At 49.8% G+C, this 22,669-nt stretch overlaps 1 protein-coding gene across 2 annotated transcripts in view; it reads right to left on the minus strand.

The window, feature by feature from the left end:
- Positions 1–22,669, minus strand: part of TLN1 (talin 1) — a 69,895-nt gene that overhangs the window by 36,488 nt on the left and 10,738 nt on the right. For both annotated transcript variants that reach the window (XM_075844404.1, XM_075844398.1), the window contains exons 2-12: positions 13,804–13,973; positions 11,455–11,552; positions 11,031–11,160; positions 7,362–7,514; positions 4,273–4,415; positions 4,050–4,177; positions 3,846–3,906; positions 2,793–2,897; positions 2,300–2,455; positions 2,113–2,214; positions 913–989 (exon numbers count right to left, since the gene is read on the minus strand). In XM_075844404.1, the coding sequence (XP_075700519.1) occupies positions 913–989; positions 2,113–2,214; positions 2,300–2,455; positions 2,793–2,897; positions 3,846–3,906; positions 4,050–4,177; positions 4,273–4,415; positions 7,362–7,514; positions 11,031–11,160; positions 11,455–11,552; positions 13,804–13,933 (1,283 nt within the window). In that variant the 5' untranslated portion in view covers positions 13,934–13,973. The remainder of the gene's footprint in view (positions 1–912; positions 990–2,112; positions 2,215–2,299; positions 2,456–2,792; positions 2,898–3,845; positions 3,907–4,049; positions 4,178–4,272; positions 4,416–7,361; positions 7,515–11,030; positions 11,161–11,454; positions 11,553–13,803; positions 13,974–22,669) is intronic.

A 22,669-nucleotide genomic window follows, 5' to 3' on the forward strand; every position in this document is an offset into this window, starting at 1 on the left:
GAGGTAGTATTATAGTAGTTATATTCTTGTATATAGGGGCAGTATTATAGTAGTTATATTCTTGTATATAGGAGCAGTATTATAGTAGTTATATTCTTGTATATAGGGGGCAGTATTATAGTAGTTATATTCTTGTATATAGGATGCAGTATTATAGTAGTTATATTCTTGTATATAGGGGGCAGTATTATAGTAGTTATATTCTTGTATATAGGGGTAGTATTATAGTAGTTATATTCTTGTATATAGGGGCAGTATTATAGTAGTTATATTCTTGTATATAGAGGGCAGTATTATAGTAGTTATATTCTTGTATATAGGAGCAGTATTATAGTGGTTGTATTCTTGTATATAGGGGGCAGTATTATAGTAGTTATATTCTTGTATATAGGAGAAGTATTATAGTAGTTATATTCTTGTATATAGGGGCAGTATTATAGTAGTTATATTCTTGTATATAGGGGCAGTATTATAGTAGTTATATTCTTGTATATAGGGGCAGTATTATGGTAGTTATATTCTTGTATATAGGGAGCAGTATTATAGTAGTTATATTCTTGTATATAGGAGCAGTATTATAGTAGTTATATTCTTGTATATAGGGGGGTCAGTATTATAGTAGTTATATTCTTGTATATAGGGGCAGTGAAATTCCATAGTTTATTATAGTAGGGAATATGATATCTGTGTTTCACCCTGAAGGATGCTAGGAGGGACATTTGGAATAAAATATAATGGTTTTAGGTCTCTACTGTGTGACTCCATAACGGTTCCTGCACTCGGCATGTTAAGTTAACACTCTGGCAGGGGATATTTTTATTTTCCCTTATTCATTACGTCAGCATCGTGGTTAGAGTTGGCAGGGGACCAGGAACTGCATAAGAGTCAGCGTCTTTTCTGCAGGTTTCTTACTTCTTTGGTGAAACAGAATCCTCTAACATAGTTGACTCCTCATCTCCCTCCAAACCAAAATGATCTTTGCTCTTTTTCTAAACAGGGAAAAACAAAAAAGCAAATAATTCACAAAAGTGCTGGAGATGCCTGGGAACGGAGTACAGCGAGGACCACGTACAATGTGGTGCACTCATAGTATAGTCCACCCAAGTAGCTCAAGATAAACCACCGGGTACAAGTGGTGAAAATATAAAGCTGTGGAAAAGAACTGGAGGAACAAGAGAAGGAGAAACAGCAAGAGGAGAAGGAGGAGCAAGAGGAGTTGCAAGTGGAGGAGCAAGAGGAGGAGCAAAAGGAGGAGGTGCAAGAGAAGGAGGAGGCGCAAGAGAAGGAGGAGGCGCCAGAGGAGGAGGAGGAGGCGCCAGAGGAGGAGGAGGAGGCGCCAGAGAAGGAGGAGGAGGAGGCGCAAGAGAAGGAGGAGGCGCAAGAGAAGGAGGAGGAGGAGGCGCAAGAGAAGAAGGAGGAGGAGGAGGCGCCCGAGCAAAAGGAGGAGCTAGAGGAGAAGGAGGAGCAAGAGCAGAAGGAGAGCAGAAGGAGGAGCAAGAGGAGGAGGAGGAGCAAGAGGAGGAGCAGCAAGAGGAGTAGGAGGAGCAGCAAGAGGAGTAGGAGGAGCAAAAGGAGGAGGAGGAGCAAGAGGAGGAGGAGCAAAAGAAGGAGGAGCTGCAAGAGGAGAAGGAGGAGCTGCAAGAGGAGAAGGAGGAGCTGCAAGAGGAGAAGGAGGAGCTGCAAGAGAAGGAGCTGCTGCAAGAGGAGAAGGAGGAGGAGCTGCAAGAGGAGGAGGAGCTGCAAGAGGAGGAGGAAGAGATGGAGGAGGAGCAAGAGAATGAGGAGGAGCCAATTATTGGCCAATTTAGGGAAAGAGGTCCTTCAGAGCTTGAGCACTATAATTAGGCCTAGACTCAACTCAAGTCCCCCGTTCTAAATTTTTGGTGTCATGGATGAAGACCAAGGGTCACATTACCAAAAGTTATGGGCAGGAAAGCTAGTGCTCTCCGATGGATGGCAAACACTACCCCAACAATATCACAATGGAAAGCTCGGATTATGGGGAACCGGTCACTAGATTTTAGGGCACTGAACCCCAAGCTGGTCATTCTACCGCTGGGGTATAGCATCCTAAACATGCCCCTCTCAACCAATAAATCCTGCAGACTTCACCTTTTTCAAGATGATGTCGATGTAGCCAGCGATGAGCTGCGCGATCTGCTCTCCTTCCGTGGTCTGCACAGAGTAGTAGCCGTCCTGATAGTCTCCGAAGTCCTATAAAAATATCAATACGTAGGATTAGAGGTGGTCACACCCTATCGGCGGCAGAGCGACCATGACAGACGCACAGGTTACTGACCAGTGTGAAGCTCTTGGGCGACGCTGCCCAGCGCTTGATGTTGGTCAGATTCCACTCCTGGATCACTTCCTTGGTCTTCTCGTCCACCCTCATCACACATTCCTTGGTGATACCCAGAAGTCGGGGAACCAGCTTGTTCTTACCTTTCATTTTTTCCTAGAAGATACAATGGTAGTACAATGCAGGTAAACAATCACCCCCACCAGACAGAACGAGGCCAGGACAAATGGAGAAACAAGGTGAAGACCAATGTGTGGAGAGCGCACTGGGCGGGAATTATGTACATGTGTCGGCTCAACGGTTAATAGGCCGGAGTCCATCCTGGTGGCAACCATTAGGGTCAGGGTTATGGGTTCTTTAAGTGGGTTTTTCTTCCGCTCTGTTGATTTTACAGATTGCGCGTGTGACTAAACTTTACTCGGCTGGAGGATACAGAGGCACAAAGGACGCGACCATTGTGGGTGAGAAATGTGATGATGTGTCACCTGCTCACCTTGACTAGGAAGAAAGAGACGCCGTACGTCTTCAGAGATCGCGCCAGCTTCACGTACCGAGCCTTCGCTTCTATTTCACTCATGTTACTGCACTGCTTGTGAGACTACAAAGAGAAGCGGATAAAAACAATGAAAGACACACACACGCAGACGGCCAACGCCACACACACACCAGTTGCCCAACGCCACACAACAAACCAGGCGGCCAACGCGACCCACAGACTCACACACACCAGGCGGCCAACGCGACCCACAGACACACACACACCAGGCGGCCAACGCGACCCACAGACACACACACACGAGGCGGCCAAAACCGCCCACACACTCAAACACCCGCTGTCACACACATCCACACACCAGGCGGCCAACGCGCCACACACACACACACACCAGGCGGCCAACGCGCCACACACACACACCAGGCGGCCAACGCGCCACACACACACCAGGCGGCCAACGCGCCACACACACACACCAGGCGGCCAACGCGCCACACACACACCAGGCGGCCAACGCGCCACACACACACCAGGCGGCCAAAGCGCCACACACACACACCAGGCGGCCAAAGCGCCACACACACACCAGGCGGCCAAAGCGCCACACACACACACCAGGCGGCCAAAGCGCCACACACACACACCAGGCGGCCAAAGCGCCACACACACACACCAGGCGGCCAAAGCGCCACACACACACACCAGGCGGCCAAAGCGCCACACACACACCAGGCGGCCAACGCGACAGACCCACACGCAGGCGGTCAACGCCACACACCCCCACACACACACACACCAGACACCAGACGGCCAACGCCACACACACACACACACACACCAGACGGCCAACGCCACACACACACACACACACACACCAGACGGCCAACGCCACACACACACACACACCAGGCGGCCAACGCGACACACACCAGGCGGCCAACGCGACACACACCAGGCGGCCAACGCGACACACACCAGGCGGCCAACGCGACACACACCAGGCGGCCAACGCGACACACACCAGGCGGCCAACGCGACACACAGACCCACCATAAAGATCTTTCGCTCTCCCTTCTGCTTGATGTATTCTTTAGGCAAAAAATCTTTTAATCTGAAATGAGAGCGGCATTTAGTGAAGCCTCGTGTAGGGCACACACCAGGATCAGTGTAAACCACCACATCATCAATGCAGCGTACATAGAGATGCTGGGGTTCACCACCAGTTATAAAGCAGCAGAGTCACCCCCAACTTACTCCAGGAAGCCTGGCTTGTGCTTTATCTCATTGTGTGGTCCGAACTGCACCTGGCACTGGTAACCGGCAAAATCACAGGCCTTATCAAAGGAGACGGGGTGAGAACCGTTCAGAATGTCATCCCGAGCCTAGAAGATGTAGCAGAGGCAGGTCAGAGCAGAGGGTTGATGAGCAGGACACTCGTGACACATGGAGGAGCACAGTCCTGGAGCAGTACACACACCTGCACATAGAGGAGATTGAGCTGCACCGGGTCTCTGGAGTCCACGTTCTGGTCAGAGTAGAAGAACTTGCGTCTCAGAAGAAGAGTTTCATTTTCATCAACTCCTTGTTCCCGTAGCGTCCGTCCTGGATCCAGCCAGTTCACTGCAAGATAAGTCATTGAGAGGTGAACCCGGGTAGACCCCACCTGCAAATATCTGCACTTCAGGACAAGGATAGATCTGGTAGACGTTTACTACTGCACCCCCTCAATGGCCACCTCAACTATTCACTAGACACGTTGTCTATCATTAAGCGGTTCCTGCGGTCACATGGTGCCTGTCGGCAACACACCAGCGGAGACGTTAAACTTAAAGCATCTAATAGATTCTCAAACTTAAAGGGGAAATCCTCCACCCAAAAGTGACCCACTCACAAGTCTTAGAAGTATTTGCACAGTGACACCACCGCAATGGATGTGAAACAAAGCACTGAAGATCAGATCAAAATGGAGACTTTCAGCTAAAATTCAAAAGTTTGTCATGACGCATCGAGGAGATCAAAGTTCTGGAGATGATTCCAAGTGCTGAATTTACATTTGGTGGCTGTTCATGGGAACCCTCAATATGCGGTCCAAAAAGAGGTCTCAACGCAAGTGAAGGTGGCCAAAAAAAAAAACAGAGAGACAGTAGAGACCATAGGAGCCGTCAGGAAGGCAGCAGGAGCTCAGCAACACCAAGAGCCTGGAAGACCCCGGAGGACACTAGAGAGGAGGATCCAGAATTCTTCCTCTTCACAACATCTAGAGAAGGATGTCCCTCACACTCTGGAGAAGGACACCTATCATTGTCACAGTCTACAATCCATAGACGTCTTCATGAATGGAGATACAGAGGGAACATCTCGATATAAGTCTTGCCATAGATCGCTGAGTGGGTATACGGGCACATCATTGCAGCCAAGTGAAGATCGGCTGGGGGTTTATGGTTATTTTAACACTTTTCCTGCTCTTTGTCTTAAAGGAGTCTAGCAAAAAATGGGCAAAGACATGGAAGACTTCACCGGACCTCAAACCGAGCTTTTCCCTTACTGAAGACCAGACTAAAAGGCAGAGACAAAAACAAGCAGCGAGTGAAGACGCCTGCAGTAAAGACGAAGCTTCTCGTGGAGGAGACCCAGCCTGTGGTGGGGTCCAGGCCAACGGGGACTACATCCAAGTATTGATAAGAATCCTGATATTTATTATTATGTTACGTTCTCCAAGTACTTCTGAGCCTGTGACGCTGGAGGGACCATGGAAAATGGCGGCAAACCCAAAACGGTTCATTCAAGATTGTTGCTAAACCCCTTTAAAGTTGAAAGTCTCCACTTCACGCACATACAATGTACAGAGGAGTAGTGATGAACATTGTGTCACTGTCCGAATACTTCTGGACTTGACCATGTATATTTGGACACATCATCCTTGGAGCCTGTCAGCTTGGACCTTCACCAATTTAAAAAACGTGCCAAATTTATTCATGACTGCTCACTGGGAAAGACAAGATTCTATGCGATTAATCATTCAGATGAAGGGGACTTTACGTGGAGAAAGATTTAGGGTAAACATCAGAGCGGTACAAAAGTAGTGTCCCTCCTGCCAAGCTGCTCAGCCCCGGGGGTCACAGAAGGCTCTCCTGCCAAGCTGCTCGGCCCCGTGGGTCACAGAAGGCTCTTCTGCCAGGCTGCTCGGCCCCGTGGGTCACAGCAGGCTCTCCGGCCAGGCTCCTCGGCCCCGTGGGTCACAGCAGGCTCTCCGGCCAGGCTCCTCGGCCCCGTGGGTCACAGCAGGCTCTCCGGCCAGGCTCCTCGGCCCCGTGGGTCACAGCAGGCTCTCCGGCCAGGCTCCTCGGCCCCGTGGGTCACAGCAGGCTCTCCGGCCAGGCTCCTCGGCCCCGTGGGTCACAGCAGGCTCTCCTGCCAAGCTCCTCAGACCCGTGGGTCACAGCAGGCTCTCCTGCCAAGCTCCTCAGACCCGTGGGTCACAGCAGGCTCTCCTGCCAGGCTCCTCGGACCCGTGGGTCACAGCAGGCTCTCCTGCCAGGCTCCTCGGACCCGTGGGTCACAGCAGGCTCTCCGGCCAGGCTCCTCGGACCCGTGGGTCACAGCAGGCTCTCCTGCCAGGCTCCTCGGACCCGTGGGTCACAGCAGGCTCTCCTGCCAAGCTCCTCAGACCCGTGGGTCACAGCAGGCTCTCCTGCCAAGCTCCTCGGCCCCGTGGGTCACAGCAGGCTCTCCTGCCAGGCTCCTCGGACCCGTGGGTCACAGCAGGCTCTCCTGCCAGGCTCCTCGGACCCGTGGGTCACAGCAGGCTCTCCTGCCAGGCTCCTCGGACCCGTGGGTCACAGCAGGCTCTCCTGCCAGGCTCCTCGGACCCGTGGGTCACAGCAGGCTCTCCTGCCAGGCTCCTCGGACCCGTGGGTCACAGCAGGCTCTCCTGCCAAGCTCCTCAGACCCGTGGGTCACAGCAGGCTGTCCTGCCAAGCTCCTCGGCCCCGTGGGTCACAGCAGGCTCTCCTGCCAGGCTCCTAAGCCCCGTGGGTCACAAAAGGCTCTCCTGCCAGGCTCCTAAGCCCCGTGGGTCACAAAAGGCTCTCCTACCAGGCAGGTCACAGCAGTCTCTCCTGCCAGGCTCCTCGGACCCGTGGGTCATAGCAGGCTCTCCTGCCAGGCTCCAAAGCCCCGTGGGTCACAGCAGGCTCTCCTGCCAGGCTCCTAAGCCCCGTGGGTCACAAAAAGCTCTCCTGCCAGGCTCCTAAGCCCCGTGGGTCACAAAAGGCTCTCCTACCAGGCAGGTCACAGCAGTCTCTCCTGCCAGGCTCCTCGGCCCCATGGGTCACAGCAGGCTCTCCTGCCAGGCTCCTAAGCCCCGTGGGTCACAAAAGGCTCTCCTACCAGGCAGGTCACAGCAGTCTCTCTTGCCAGGCTCCTCAGCCCCATGGGTCACAGCATGCTCTCCTGCCAGGCAGGTAACAGCAGGATACTATTCATTAACATTTCGTTGTATAATAGTGAATTCTGACCACATGAAGACAGTGGCAGGATCACACACAGACCAGGGGCCACACTCACATTCATCATCAGTGTGAAGCTTCTGCTTTAGTTTTTCCATCTTCTTGTCGTCTCTCAGGAGAGTTTTGTCTCGTTTCAATGTCCCAGTGATCTCTTCCTTCTTCTCCTCTAGCACCTCCCGCACCAGGGAATACTCATCATAATTGGTGATACCTGGAGGGGAGAAAAACATGTAACTACTGCAACTTCGCATCACACACCTGTGACTGGTTAAAGACCACCCCCCACTGATACTACTGATGTACTGCACTACATCCCACCTCCCACTGATACTACTGATGTACTGCACTATATCCCACACCCCGCTGATACTACTGATGTACTGCACTATATCCCACATCCTGCTGATACTCAAGAAGAGGAAGGATAGGATCCAGCGCAGAGTCAAGTTTAAAATGGATTTTCTGTTCCAAGTTTAATGGTGTCGGTTAAAAGGAAGTCCAGTTGTATAAGTCCTGGGTGTGTAAGAAAGTGGAGGTATTGTCCTCGGGGCCTACGCGTTTCGGACGACTGCCGCGTCCTTAAACTTGGCTGTATCCTTCCTCTTCTTGCTTATCCACCGTGTGCCGACACGAGGATCCGAGTGCTATCTACAAACACACAGGAGTGTGTCAGGTGAGCTGGAGGTTCCCTCCCCAGTTTCTATTGCCTGCTGATACTACTGATGTACTACACTACATCCCACACTCGGCTGATACTACTGATGTACTACACTACATCCCACGCTCCGCTGATACTACTGATGTACTACACTACATCCCACGCTCCGCTGATACTACTGATGTACTACACTACACCCCACCCCCTGCTGATACTACTGATGTACTGCACTATATCCCACCCTCCACGGATACAGCTAATCTACTACACTACATCCCACATCCCGCTGATACTACTGATGTACTGCACTACATCCCACCCCCTGCTGATACTACTGATGTACTGCACTATATCCCACACCCCGCTGATACTACTGATGTACTACACTATATCCCACACCCTGCTGATACTACTGATGTACTACACTACATCCCACGCCCTGCTGATACTACTGACGTACTGCACTATATCCCACCCTCCACGGATACTGCTAATCTACTACACTACATCCCACGCCCTGCTGATACTACTGATGTACTGCACTATATCCCACACCCTGCTGATACTACTGATGTACTGCACTATATCCCACACCCCGCTGATACTACTGATGTACTGCACTATATCCCACCCCCTGCTGATACTACTGATGTACTGCACTATATCCCACACTCCGCTGATACTACTGATGTACTGCACTATATCCCACACCCCGCTGATACTACTGATGTACTACACTATATCCCACACCCTGCTGATACTACTGACGTACTACACTACATCCCACGCCCTGCTGATACTACTGATGTACTACACTACATCCCACGCCCTGCTGATACTACTGATGTACTGCACTATATCCCACCCTCCACAGATGCTGCTAATCTACTACACTACATCCCATGCCCTGCTGATACTACTAATGTACTGCACTATATCCCACACCCAGCTGATACTACTGATGTACTGCACTACATCCCACGCCCTGCTGATACTACTGATGTACTACACTACATCCCACACTCCGCTGATACTACTGATGTACTACACTACATCCCACACTCCGCTGATACTACTGATGTACTACACTACATCCCACGCTCCGCTGATACTACTGATGTACTACACTATATCCCACACCCTGCTGATACTACTGATGTACTACACTACATCCCACACTCCGCTGATACTACTGATGTACTACACTATATCCCACACCCTGCTGATACTACTGATGTACTACACTACATCCCACGCCCTGCTGATACTACTGACGTACTGCACTATATCCCACCCTCCACGGATACTGCTAATCTACTACACTACATCCCACGCCCTGCTGATACTACTGATGTACTGCACTATATCCCACACCCCGCTGATACTACTGATGTACTGCACTATATCCCACACCCCGCTGATACTACTGATGTACTGCACTATATCCCACCCCCTGCTGATACTACTGATGTACTGCACTATATCCCACACTCCGCTGATACTACTGATGTACTGCACTATATCCCACACCCCGCTGATACTACTGATGTACTGCACTACATCCCACCCCCTGCTGATACTACTGACGTACTACACTACATCCCACGCCCTGCTGATACTACTGATGTACTACACTACATCCCACGCCCTGCTGATACTACTGATGTACTGCACTATATCCCACCCTCCACAGATACTGCTAATCTACTACACTACATCCCACGCCCTGCTGATACTACTAATGTACTGCACTATATCCCACACCCAGCTGATACTACTGATGTACTGCACTACATCCCACGCCCTGCTGATACTACTGATGTACTACACTATATCCCACACCCTGCTGATACTACTGATGTACTGCACTATATCCCACACCCTGCTGATACTACTGATGTACTACACTATATCCCACACCCTGCTGATACTACTGATGTACTACACTATATCCCACACCCTGCTGATACTACTGATGTACTGCACTACATCCCACGCCCTGCTGATACTACTGACGTACTGCACTACATCCCACGCCCTGCTGATACTACTGATGTACTACACTATATCCCACACCCTGCTGATACTACTGATGTACTACACTATATCCCACACCCTGCTGATACTACTGATGTACTACACTATATCCCACATCCTGCTGATACTACTGATGTACTACAGTATATCCCACATCCTTCTGATACTAATGATGTACTGTACTATATCCCACCCCCTGCTGATACTACTGATGTACTGCACTATATCCCACCCTCCACAGATACTGCTAATCTACTACACTACATCCCACGCCCTACTGATACTACTAATGTACTGCACTACATCCCACGCCCTGCTGATACTACTGATGTACTACACTAAATCCCACACCCTGCTGATACTACTGATGTACTACACTATATCCCACACCCTGCTGATACTACTGATGTACTACACTATATCCCACACCCTGCTGATACTACTGATGTACTACACTATATCCCACACCCTGCTGATACTACTGATGTACTACACTACATCCCACGCCCTGCTGATACTACTGATGTACTGCACTATATCCCACACCCTGCTGATACTACTGATGTACTACACTATATCCCACACCCTGCTGATACTACTGATGTACTACACTATATCCCACACTCCGCTGATACTACTGATGTACTACAGTATATCCCACACCCTGCTGATACTACTGATGTACTACACTATATCCCACACCCTGCTGATACTACTGATGTACTACACTATATCCCACACCCTGCTGATACTACTGATATACTACACTACATCCCACTCTCCGCTGATACTACTGGTGTACTACGCTACATCCCACCCCCCCCGTTGATCGTACTGAAGTATCTTCTGATCTTTGTAGTCAGCCTTACAGTATTTAGTACTTCATCGTAGTGTGCATGTTTGGGTGGGAAGCAGATCAGTGCGATGCGTCCTATTCCACCCTCTCACTCCTGTGCGGTCTTCTGACTAATGGACGCACTCAAATCACCTATTAGAGAAAAAGGAGAGACTGCACCAGAATCTACGTCTTACCGATACGAGCACAGATGGTCATCAATAAGTCGCTCATAGTCTTGGAGTCGTCCACCATCACTGTTTTCACTGTCCCATCCAACATACGGATCTTCAGAGGACGCTGTTTCTTCCTGTATTCCAATGTGTCCTGTGTGCAGGGAAGGAATAATGGAAGTGAGCAGGTCACGGATCCGACACAAGACTAAGAGGGGGGGGGTCACATGACTACATGGCACGGGTCCCGGACAGGACTATGAGGGGAGGTCACATGACTGCAAGGGACAATTCTTAGAGAACATAGGACTAGGGGACGTGGATGAGTGAAAGGACTACAGTCCATATTTTACAGATGTGTCTAGTGAGGACGTGGTGACAATGCAGGACACAAGTGGAATCAGGGACCACCAGCAAGAATAATGATGAAACATGTGCGATCACTCACCCCATTACGTAACATGTAATAGTCCAGCGCCTTCCCAGCCTCCAGCCAAATTCCTTTCTTGGGATCCTCATCGGATAAGAAGAGACCGAAGTCATTGGCTAAAAAATAAAACCGACAGATGAGATCCAGAGACCCCAAGACGCATAACACTCCATAATGTGATAAAATGCAGTGTATTGTGGAGGCGAGTACCTACCCAAAAATCACAATTTAAAGACCTGGGAACTGGCGGATATTCGTCAATCACAGATTTTATTTTAAAGAAGTCCTAAGGGATAAGAACCATAGATCCCACCACCCTCTCATAGAAGAGAATCCACTACACTCCTGTAGTGACCTCTCTCCAGAAACCCCATCACGAGCTATAGCAACCTCACCTCAGCTAACCCACGAGATATTACCCCAGTTACCCCACAACCAACCCCTAGAGACCCTACCACCCTCCCATAGTGACGTCACCCCAGCGATCCCACAATCAACCCATAGAGACCTCAGCCCAGCGATCACACCACCCTCCCATAGAAGAGAATCCACTACACTCCTGTAGTGACCTCTCTCCAGAAACCCCATCACGAGCTATAGCAACCTCACCTCAGCAAACACACTACCCTCCCATAGAGATTTTACCCGTTACCCCACAACCAACCCCTAGAGACCCCACCGCAGCGATCACACCACCCTCCCATAGTGACGTCATCTCAGCGATCACACCACCCTCCCATAGTGATGTCATCCCAGCAATCACAGCACCCTCCCATAGAGACTTCACCCCAGCAATCACACCCCACTTAATAGAGACCTCACCCCAGCAATCACACCACCCTCCCATAGACCTCAGCCCAGCGATCACACCACCCTCCCATAGAGACCTCAGCCCAGCGATCACACCACCCTCCCATAGAGACCTCAGCCCTGCAATTATACCACCCTCTCAGAGACCTCAGACCAGCGATCACACCACCCTCTGATAAAGACCTCACCCCAGCAATCACACCACCCTCCCATAAAGACCTCAGCCCAGCGATCACATCACCCTCCCATAGAGACCTCAGCCCTGCAATCACACCCCTCTTCATAGAGACCTCACCCCAGCAATCACACTACCCTCCCATAGAGACCTCAGCCCAGCGATCACACCACCCTCCCATAGAGACCTCACCCCAGCGATCACACCACCCTCCCATAAAGACCTCAGCCCAGCGATCACACCAACCTCCCATAGAGACCTCAGCCCTGCAATCAAACCACCCTCCCATTGAGACCTCAACTCAGCGATCACACTACCCTCCCATAGAGACCTCAGCCCAGCAATCACACCTCCCTCCCATAAAGACCTCAGTCACACCTCCCTCCCATAAAGACCTCAGCCCAGCGATCACACCACCCTCCCATGGCGATCTCAGCCCAGCGATCACACCACCCTCCCATAAAGACCTCGGACCAGCGATCACACCACCCTCCTATAGAGACCTCAGCCCAGCGATCACACCAACCTCCCATAGAGACCTCAGCCCTGCAATCACAGCACCCTCCCATAGAGACCTCACCCCAGCAATCACAGCACCCTCCCATAGTGACGTCATCCCAGCAATCACAGCACCCTCCCATAGAGACCTCAGCCCAAAGCAAATCCACTACTCTCCTGAAGGGACCTCATTACAGCAATTCCACCTCCCTCCAAAAGAGGCTTCACAAAAGCCAACAATCCCATCTCCAGCTATACTACTGCTCCCACCAAGAACTCATACCCCGTGATCCCACCACCCCCATATACCGAGCTCAGCCAGGTGATCCCACAGCCATCTCTATTTCACTTTTGCTCAAGAAAGCTTAAAAAAAAAAAAAATGACAGACCCATCTTTAATCTCCTGATCGATCATATAATTCTACACAATATAGTACAGAGACTATGACTGGTGGGCATTCAGAATTCGACTGGTGTGAGCTGGGAACCCACAGATTTTGTTAGGGGTCACAGCCCGATGGGAAGCGTTCAGACCTTCTAAGGCTGCTCATCATCCCATTGACACTACTTGAAGATCTTGTGAGGTAGGAGAAGTCCAGGTAAGGAGATCTTCGGACGTGACCTTTTGTAGGATTTGGGTGACTAGAAGCCCCTTTATTGTGCGCGCACAGATACCGGCAGCGCCTATATTTGGAGCAGGACAAGATTGAGCGGCCACCCACAGAGGGCCTGCAGGTCTGAGGACAATTATAGTGTTTGGTATCATCTGTCTGCCTGGCGACAATGGAGAAGAACTTAACCCTTTCCTGCATGGATTCCCAATGCCACCACATACCTGACCCCAGATCCCCATCTAATAGCCCAATGAAGTAAATGATACTCACGCTGGCCCATCTGCGCCTCAGGGACGCGCTCCCGGATGATACGACAGGCGTCATAAATCATAGTGGACGGTTCAAATTGCATCGTCTTCACCACATTGCCAATACTGATCTTTAATGATAGCGCCACCATGACTGCAGCAGGGGTGGGGGAACTACTCTATGGGAAACACCTGAGGAGAAAGAGGAAGAGGATCAATACTATGGTCACACCACGATAAAGCTTCCGACTTTATGTAGTAATATCCAGACAGAGGGGACATGTATGTGACATACGAGCGTATGACCTACACAGAGGCGACATGTATGTGATATACCAGCGTATGACCTACACAGAGGTGACATGTATGTAATATACCAGTGTATGACCTACACAGAGGTGACATGTAGGTGATATACCAGCGTATGACCTACACAGAGGTGACATGTAGGTGATATACCAGCGTATGACCTACACAGAGGTGACATGTAGGTGATATACCAGCGTATGACCTACACAGAGGTGACATGTAGGTGATATACCAGTGTATGACCTACACAGAGGTGACATGTAGGTGATATACCAGCGTATGACCTACACAGAGGTGACATACCAGCGTATGACCTACACAGAGGTGACATATATGTGATATACCAGCGTATGACCTACACAGAGGTGACATGTATGTGATATACGAGCGTATGACCTACACAGGGGTGACATGTATGTGATATACCAGCGTATGACCTACACAGAGGTGACATGTATGTGATATACCAGCGTATGACCTACACAGAGGTGACATGTATGTGATATACCAGCGTATGACCTACACAGAGGTGACATGTAGGTGATATACCAGCGTATGACCTACACAGAGGTGACATGTAGGTGATATACCAGCGTATGACCTACACAGAGGTGACATGTATGTGATATACGAGCGTATGACCTACACAGAGGTGACATATGTGATATACCAGCGTATGACCTACACAGGGGTGACTTGTATGTGATATACCAGCGTATGACCTACACAGAGGTGACATATGTGATATACCAGCATATGACCTACACAGAGGTGACATGTATGTGATATACAAGCGTATGACCTACACAGGGGTGACATGTATGTGATATACGAGCGTATGACCTACACAGGGGTGACATGTATGTGATATACGAGCGTATGACCTACACAGGGGTGACATGTATGTGATATACGAGCGTATGACCTACACAGAGGTGACATGTATGTTATATATGAGCGTATGACCTACGCAGCGGTGACCTGTATGTGATATACCAGCGTATGACCTACACAGAGGTGACATGTAGGTGATATACGAGCGTATGACCTACACAGGGGTGACATGTATGTTATATATGAGCGTATGACCTACACAGGGGTGACATGTATGTGATATACCAGCATATGACCTACACAGGGGTGACATGTATGTGATATACCAGCGTATGACCTACACAGAGGTGACCTGTATGTGATGTACCAGCGTATGACCTACACAGAGGTGACATGTATGTGATATACCAGCGTATGACCTACACAGAGGTGACCTGTATGTAATATACCAGCATATGACCTACACAGAGCTGACCTGTATGTAATATACCAGCGTATGACCTACACAGGGGTGACATGTATGTGATATACCAGCGTATGACCTACACAGGGGTGACATGTATGTGATATACCAGCTTATGACCACACAGAGGTGACCTGTATGTGATATACCAGCGTATGACCTACACAGGGGTGACCTGTATGTGATATACCAGCGTATGACCTACACAGGGGTGACATGTATGTGATATACCAGCGTATGACCTACACAGGGGTGACATGTATGTGATATACCAGCGTATGACCTACACAGGGGCGACATGTATGTGATATACGAGTGTATGACCTACACAGAGGTGACATGTAGGTGACGTACCAGCATATGACCTACACAGAGGTGACATGTAGGTGATATACCAGCGTATGACCTACACAGAGGTGACATGTATGTAATATACAAGCGTATGACCTACACAGAGGTGACATGTAGGTGACGTACCAGCGTATGACCTACATAAAAAGGTGACATGTACAGGACCAGAACAGCCAGTCTTAACGCCACAATATATGAAGCGGCTCTCCCCCAGTTACTTGCACGCTTTGTTCTTCTCGTGGTTTTCCGGTGATATGACTCAGACGTCTTACTTATCAAGACTCCGCACATTAATTTCCTTCCCGCTTCACCATGATGTGGTCCCATGCAGGAACAGTCCTACAATTACTCTACACACATGACCCAGGTGTAGCGACCAACACCCCCACCACCAGTCCCATGCAGGAACAGTTCTACAATTACTCTACACATGTGCCCCATGTATAGCAACCAACACCCCCACCACCAGTCCCATGCATGAACAGTCCTACAATTACTCTACACATATGCCCCAGGTGCAGCGACCAACACCCCCACCACCAGTCCGGTCCTACAATTACTCTACACATGTGCCCCAGGAATAGCAACCAACACCCCCAGTCCCACAATTACTCTACACATATGCCCCAGGTGTAGCGACCAACACCCCCACCACCAGTGCCATGCAGGAACAGTCCTACAATTACTCTACACATGTGCCCCATGTATAGCGACCAACACCCCCACCACCAGTCCCATGCAGGAACAGTCCTACAATTACTCTACACATGTGCCCCATGTATAGCGACCAACACCCCCACCACCAGTCCCGTCCTACAATTACTCTACACATGTGCCCCAGGAGTAGTGACCAACACCCCCACCACCAGTCCCAAGCAGGTACAGTCCTACAATTACTCTACACATGTACCCCAAGTGCAGTGACCGACACCCCCACCACGTCCCATGCAGGAACAGTCCTAGAATTACTCTACACATGTGCCCCATGTATAGCGACCAACACCCCCACCACCAGTCCCGTCCTACAATTACTCTACACATGTGCCTCAGGTGTAGCGACCAACACCCCCACCACCAGTCCCACAATTACTCTACACACATGCCCCAGGTGTAGCGACCAACACCCCCACCACCAGTCCCATGCAGGTACAGTCCTACAATTACTCTACACACGTGCCCCATGTATAGCAACCAACACCCCCACCACCAGTCCCACAGATACCCAGGCCCTGGACATAAATTGGGTACATTCACCGCTCTCTTGTGGAGAGGTTCATGTTCCAATTCTGCAGAGAACAATCGTTCTACCTACACCCCAAGCTGGTAAAATGACTTCCGTAAGCAGCGTAACAGCCAGGTCTGAGGGTGTATCCTATATATACACACAATACACTGGAGGAAAAGTGGTCTGAGGGCGCATCCTATATATACACAATACACTGGAGGAAAAGTGGTCTGAGGGCGCATCCTATATATACACAATACACTGGAGGAAAAGTGGTCTGAGGGCGCATCCTATATATACACAATAAACTGGAGGAAAAGTGGTCTGAGGGCGTATCCTATATATACACACAATACACTGGAGGAAAAGTGGTCTGAGGGCGCATCCTGTATATACACAATACACTGGAGGAAAAGTGGTCTGAGGGCGTATCCTATATATACACAATACACTGGAGGAAAAGTTGTCTGAGGGCGCATCCTATATACACAATACACTGGAGGAAATGTGGTCTGAGGGCGCATCCTATATATACACAATACACTGGAGGAATGGTGGTCTGAGGGCACAGCATATATATACACAATACACTGGAGGAAAAGTGGTCTGAGGGCGCATCCTATATATACACTGGAGGAAAAGTGGTCTGAGGGCGCATCCTATATATACACTGGAGGAAAAGTGGTCTGAGGGCGCATCCTACATATACACAATACACTGGAGGAAAAGTGGTCTAAGGGCGCATCCTATATATACACAATACACTGGAGGAAAAGTGGTCTAAGGGCGCATCCTATATATACACAATACACTGGAGGAAAAGTGGTCTGAGGGCGCATCCTGTATATACACAATACACTGGAGGAAAAGTGGTCTGAGGGTGCATCCTATATATACACAATACACTGGAGGAAAAGTGGTCTGAGGGCGCATCCTATATATACACAATACACTGGAGGAAAAGTGGTCTAAGGGCGCATCCTATATATACACAATACACTGGAGGAAAAGTGGTCTGAGGGCGCATCCTGTATATACACAATACACTGGAGGAAAAGTGGTCTGAGGGTGCATCCTATATATACACAATACACTGGAGGAAAAGTGGTCTGAGGGCGCATCCTATATACACACAATACACTGGAGGAATGGTGGTCTAAGGGCGCATCCCATATATACACAATACAGTGGAGGAAAAGTGGTCTGAGGGCGCATCCTGTATATACACAATACACTGGAGGAAAAGTTGACTGGGGGCGCAGCCTGTATACACACAATACACTGGAGGAAAAGTGGTCTGAGGGCGCATCCTATATATACACAATACACTGGAGGAAAGGTGGTCTGAGGGCCCAGCCTATATATACACACACAATACACTGGAGGAAAGGTGGTCTGAGGGCGCATCCTATATATACACACACAATATACTGGAGGAAAAGTGGTCTGAGGGCGCATCCTATATATGCACACAATAAACTGGAGGAAAAGTGGTCTGAGGGCGCATCCTATATATGCACACTATACTGGAGGAAAAGTGGTCTGAGGGCGCATTCTATATATACACACTATACTGGAGGAAAAGTGGTCTGAGGGCGCATCCTATATATACACACTATACTGGAGGAAAAGTGGTCTGAGGGCGCATCCCATATATACACACTATACTGGAGGAAAAGTGGTCTGAGGGCGCATCCTATATATACACACAATATACTGGAGGAAAAGTGGTCTGAGGGCGCATCCTATATATACACACAATACACTGGAGGAAAAGTGGTCTTAGGGTGCAGCCTACATACACACTACACTGGAGGAAAAGTGGTCTGAGGGCGCAGCCTACATACACAATACACTGGAGGAAAAGCGGTCTGAGGGCGCAGCCTACTTACACAATATACTGGAGGAAAAGTGGACTGAGGGTGCAGCCTACAGACACGATACACTGGAGGAAAAGTGATCTGAGGGCGCTGCCTGTATATGCACAATACACTGGAGAAAAAGTGTAGATATATATTACACTGGAGGAAGAGTGGTGTGAGGGCGCAGCCTGCATATATAATACACTGGTGGTGAGACATCGGAGGGCGCAGCATACATTATATACCAGGACCTATATGTGGACTTTAATGGGTGACGTATATTTTGTTCCCTGGGATCGTACGGAGTGCGGTCTGTTCTTTGGGATTCATGGCGGACTGGAGGTCGAGGCCTGAGGCGTGCGTCCTCTCACATGTCGCTGTATAGTGCCGTTTTCTTTACTAGAGACCCCCATCTAGTATGGCTGAGGACCTCCTTCAGAAAGGCAGCAATTCATGGCGGTGTAGAGTCCACCAGGAGAGGACATATTGGCTGACAGGATCGGTCCTCGAAGTAAAGTGTCTTCTACTATCGGGTAATCAGCCGCCATGAAGGGAGGAACGTGCTCAGTCCCAATACTCAGGTAACTCCTACTGTTCAGACGTCCATCCGCAGGATGTGCCGAGAAAACATCCCGCACCATTACTGCACCGCCGGAACCGTTCACACCTGACCAGTTCATCCATTCATCCTCTCCCGGCGATCTCTCTCCACTGATCAGTGATCGGATATTTGTGTTCTTCTGCCTACTGGAATCCTTCCGGTTTCCTCAGCAAGTTGTTGACGTCCACCAGACCCTCTCGCTGGATGTTTTTTCTCGATCCCATCATCACTCGAGGCCATTACATGGGAAAACCCGCAAGGTCGGCAGCTTTTGGAAATCCTGGCCCCGGCTAGTCTAGTCCTGATGACCACGCCTAGTTCACGGTTCTTCAGATCGCTCGATTCTAACGTGGATTCACACCGAAACCGATCCACGGAAAACTTCCGTGATTTTATGCTGCGCCCCGGTCTTATTTCCATACAGGGACGTGCTGTACTCCCGTTCAGATCGTTGTGTGTAGAATAGAGGCAGCAGCAACTATTGGTATCGGTGATCACGTGACTGGTCAATGATCGCCGGGATGGCGGTAGGAAATAAAAAGTACATTTTAGGGTAACACTATATTGCCCCCGGTAAAAAAAAAAAAAGAAGAATCATGCAGGAACCTCAGACAGGATTTGGCCAGAAGAACCGGATACCTGCAGTGTAAAGTATGGTGGTGGAGAGGTTTTAGTTTGAGCCTGGGCAGATAACAACATATAATCCACTTTGAATTCATGATTGGACTAGAGACGGCTGGAGGATAATTTAAAGACCATCGGTCATCAGCTCAGCAGAAAAGTCGACCTTACAAGAGGACAACGACCCTCAACATCACAGAAACTCCATCAAGAATGGCTGAAGAGAAATACAGGGTTCCTGAAAGTCACAGCCGGATCGAGATGCAGTGGAGGGGGATGGAAAATGGGCTGTGCATGCAAGGGGGCAGTTGCCAGGGACTAGAGCCCAGAGGGGGGCAGTTGCCAGGGACTAGAGCCCAGAGGGGGGCAGTTGCCAGGGACTAGAGCCCAGAGGGGGGCAGTTGCCAGGGACTAGAGCCCAGAGGGGGGCAGTTGCCAGGGACTAGAGCCCAGAGGGGGGCAGTTGCCAGGGACTAGAGCCCAGAGGGGGGCAGTTGCCAGGGACTAGAGCCCAGAAGGGGCAGTTGCCAGGGAGTAGAGCACAGAGGGGGCAGTTGCCAGGGACTAGAGCCCAGGGGGGCAGTTGCCAGGGACTAGAGCCCAGGGGGGGGCAGTTGCCAGGGACTAGAGCCCAGGGGGGCAATTGCCAGGGACTAGAGGCAAAGGTCAGACCAGTGACTTGCTTGGTCAGTTTCTTCTAGTTTTTGGTCACTTTTACCTGCTGTGTGACTGAAGAGCCGATACGGACACTTAGGGAGAAATAAACAAACCCTTTGGATGGGGTGTACTTACTTTTTTTCACAGGACTGTCTATAATACACTGGAGGATACAAGGTCTGAGGACGCAGTTTACACAGGAAGCAGCGAGATCCTTGTGTTACTGTCCATATATAGAGAGAAGTGTCAGGAACTGAAGGCGGGGGAGGAAGACGTCACCACTTCTCCAAGTCATTCCCAACCTCATCCTGCAGCCTCACACAAGAATGTACATACACCGAGACCGCTCATGTACACGTCCGCCCCCCAGATATATACATCACTGACTGCTCCAACTGTGGATACAGAACAAGTACATAGACACATCACCGATCATCCGCGAACCACCCAACGGTTCTCCATGTCTCTAGACCGGACTTCCTGAAGATCACTGTAGACATTTCCAGCTACCAAGACCATGCACGTACATGACCCATGACCATAGAGCAGCCACTGCGTAATCCCAAACCCTGAAGATGTCACAAGTCAACGGAAGACGCATAACCAAAACCAGATCTACAACCTTCACACCAGCCAAAATCACCAAGAATTTACAGACCGAACATGGAACCAGACACTGAACTAACTCATCCTCAGGACAATCTAGAGGATACAGGTGGAGCAAACACCGAGGTGACCCCACAAAGTGCCAGGAGGCTACAAGAGGAGAAACACAGAGGTGACCTCACAAAGTACCAGGAGGATACAAGAGGAGAAACACAGAGGTGACCTCACACAGTACCAGGAGGATACAAGAGGAGAAACACAGAGGTGACCTCACAAAGTACCAGGAGGATACAAGAGGAGAAACACAGAGGTGACATCACAAAGTACCAGGAGGATACAAGAGGAGAAACACAGAGGTGACCTCACAAAGATCCAGGAGGATACAAGAGGAGAAACACAGAGGTGACATCACAAAGTACCAGGAGGATACAAGAGGAGAAACACAGAGGTGACCTCACAAAGATCCAGGAGGATACAAGAGGAGAAACACAGAGGTGACCTCACAAAGATCCAGGAGGATACAAGAGGAGAAACACAGAGGTGACCTCACAAAGTTCCAGGAGGATACAAGAGGAGAAACACAGAGGTGACATCACACAGTACCAGGAGGATACAAGAGGAGAAACACAGAGGTGACCTCACACAGTACCAGGAGGATACAAGAGGAGAAACACAGAGGTGACCTCACAAAGTTCCAGGAGGATACAAGAGGAGAAACACAGAGGTGACATCACACAGTACCAGGAGGATACAAGAGGAGAAACACAGAGGTGACATCACACAGATCCAGGAGGATACAAGAGGAGAAACACAGAGGTGACCTCACACAGTACCAGGAGGATACAAGAGGAGAAACACAGAGGTGACCTCACAAAGATCCAGGAGGATACAAGAGGAGAAACACAGAGGTGACCTCACACAGTACCAGGAGGATACAAGAGGAGAAACACAGAGGTGACCTCACACAGTACCAGGAGGATACAAGAGGAGAAACACAGAGGTGACCTCACAAAGTACCAGGAGGATACAAGAGGAGAAACACAGAGGTGACCTCACAAAGTACCAGGAGGATACAAGAGGAGAAACACAGAGGTGACCTCACACAGTACCAGGAGGATACAAGAGGAGAAACACAGAGGTGACCTCACAAAGATCCAGGAGGATACAAGAGGAGAAACACAGAGGTGACCTCACAAAGATCCAGGAGGATACAAGAGGAGAAACACAGAGGTGACCTCACACAGTACCAGGAGGATACAAGAGGAGAAACACAGAGGTGACCTCACACAGTACCAGGAGGATACAAGAGGAGAAACACAGAGGTGACCTCACAAAGTACCAGGAGGATACAAGAGGAGA

This window comes from Rhinoderma darwinii, chromosome 1 (assembly GCF_050947455.1).
Source record: "Rhinoderma darwinii isolate aRhiDar2 chromosome 1, aRhiDar2.hap1, whole genome shotgun sequence".
Classification (NCBI taxonomy): Eukaryota; Metazoa; Chordata; class Amphibia; order Anura; family Rhinodermatidae; genus Rhinoderma; species Rhinoderma darwinii.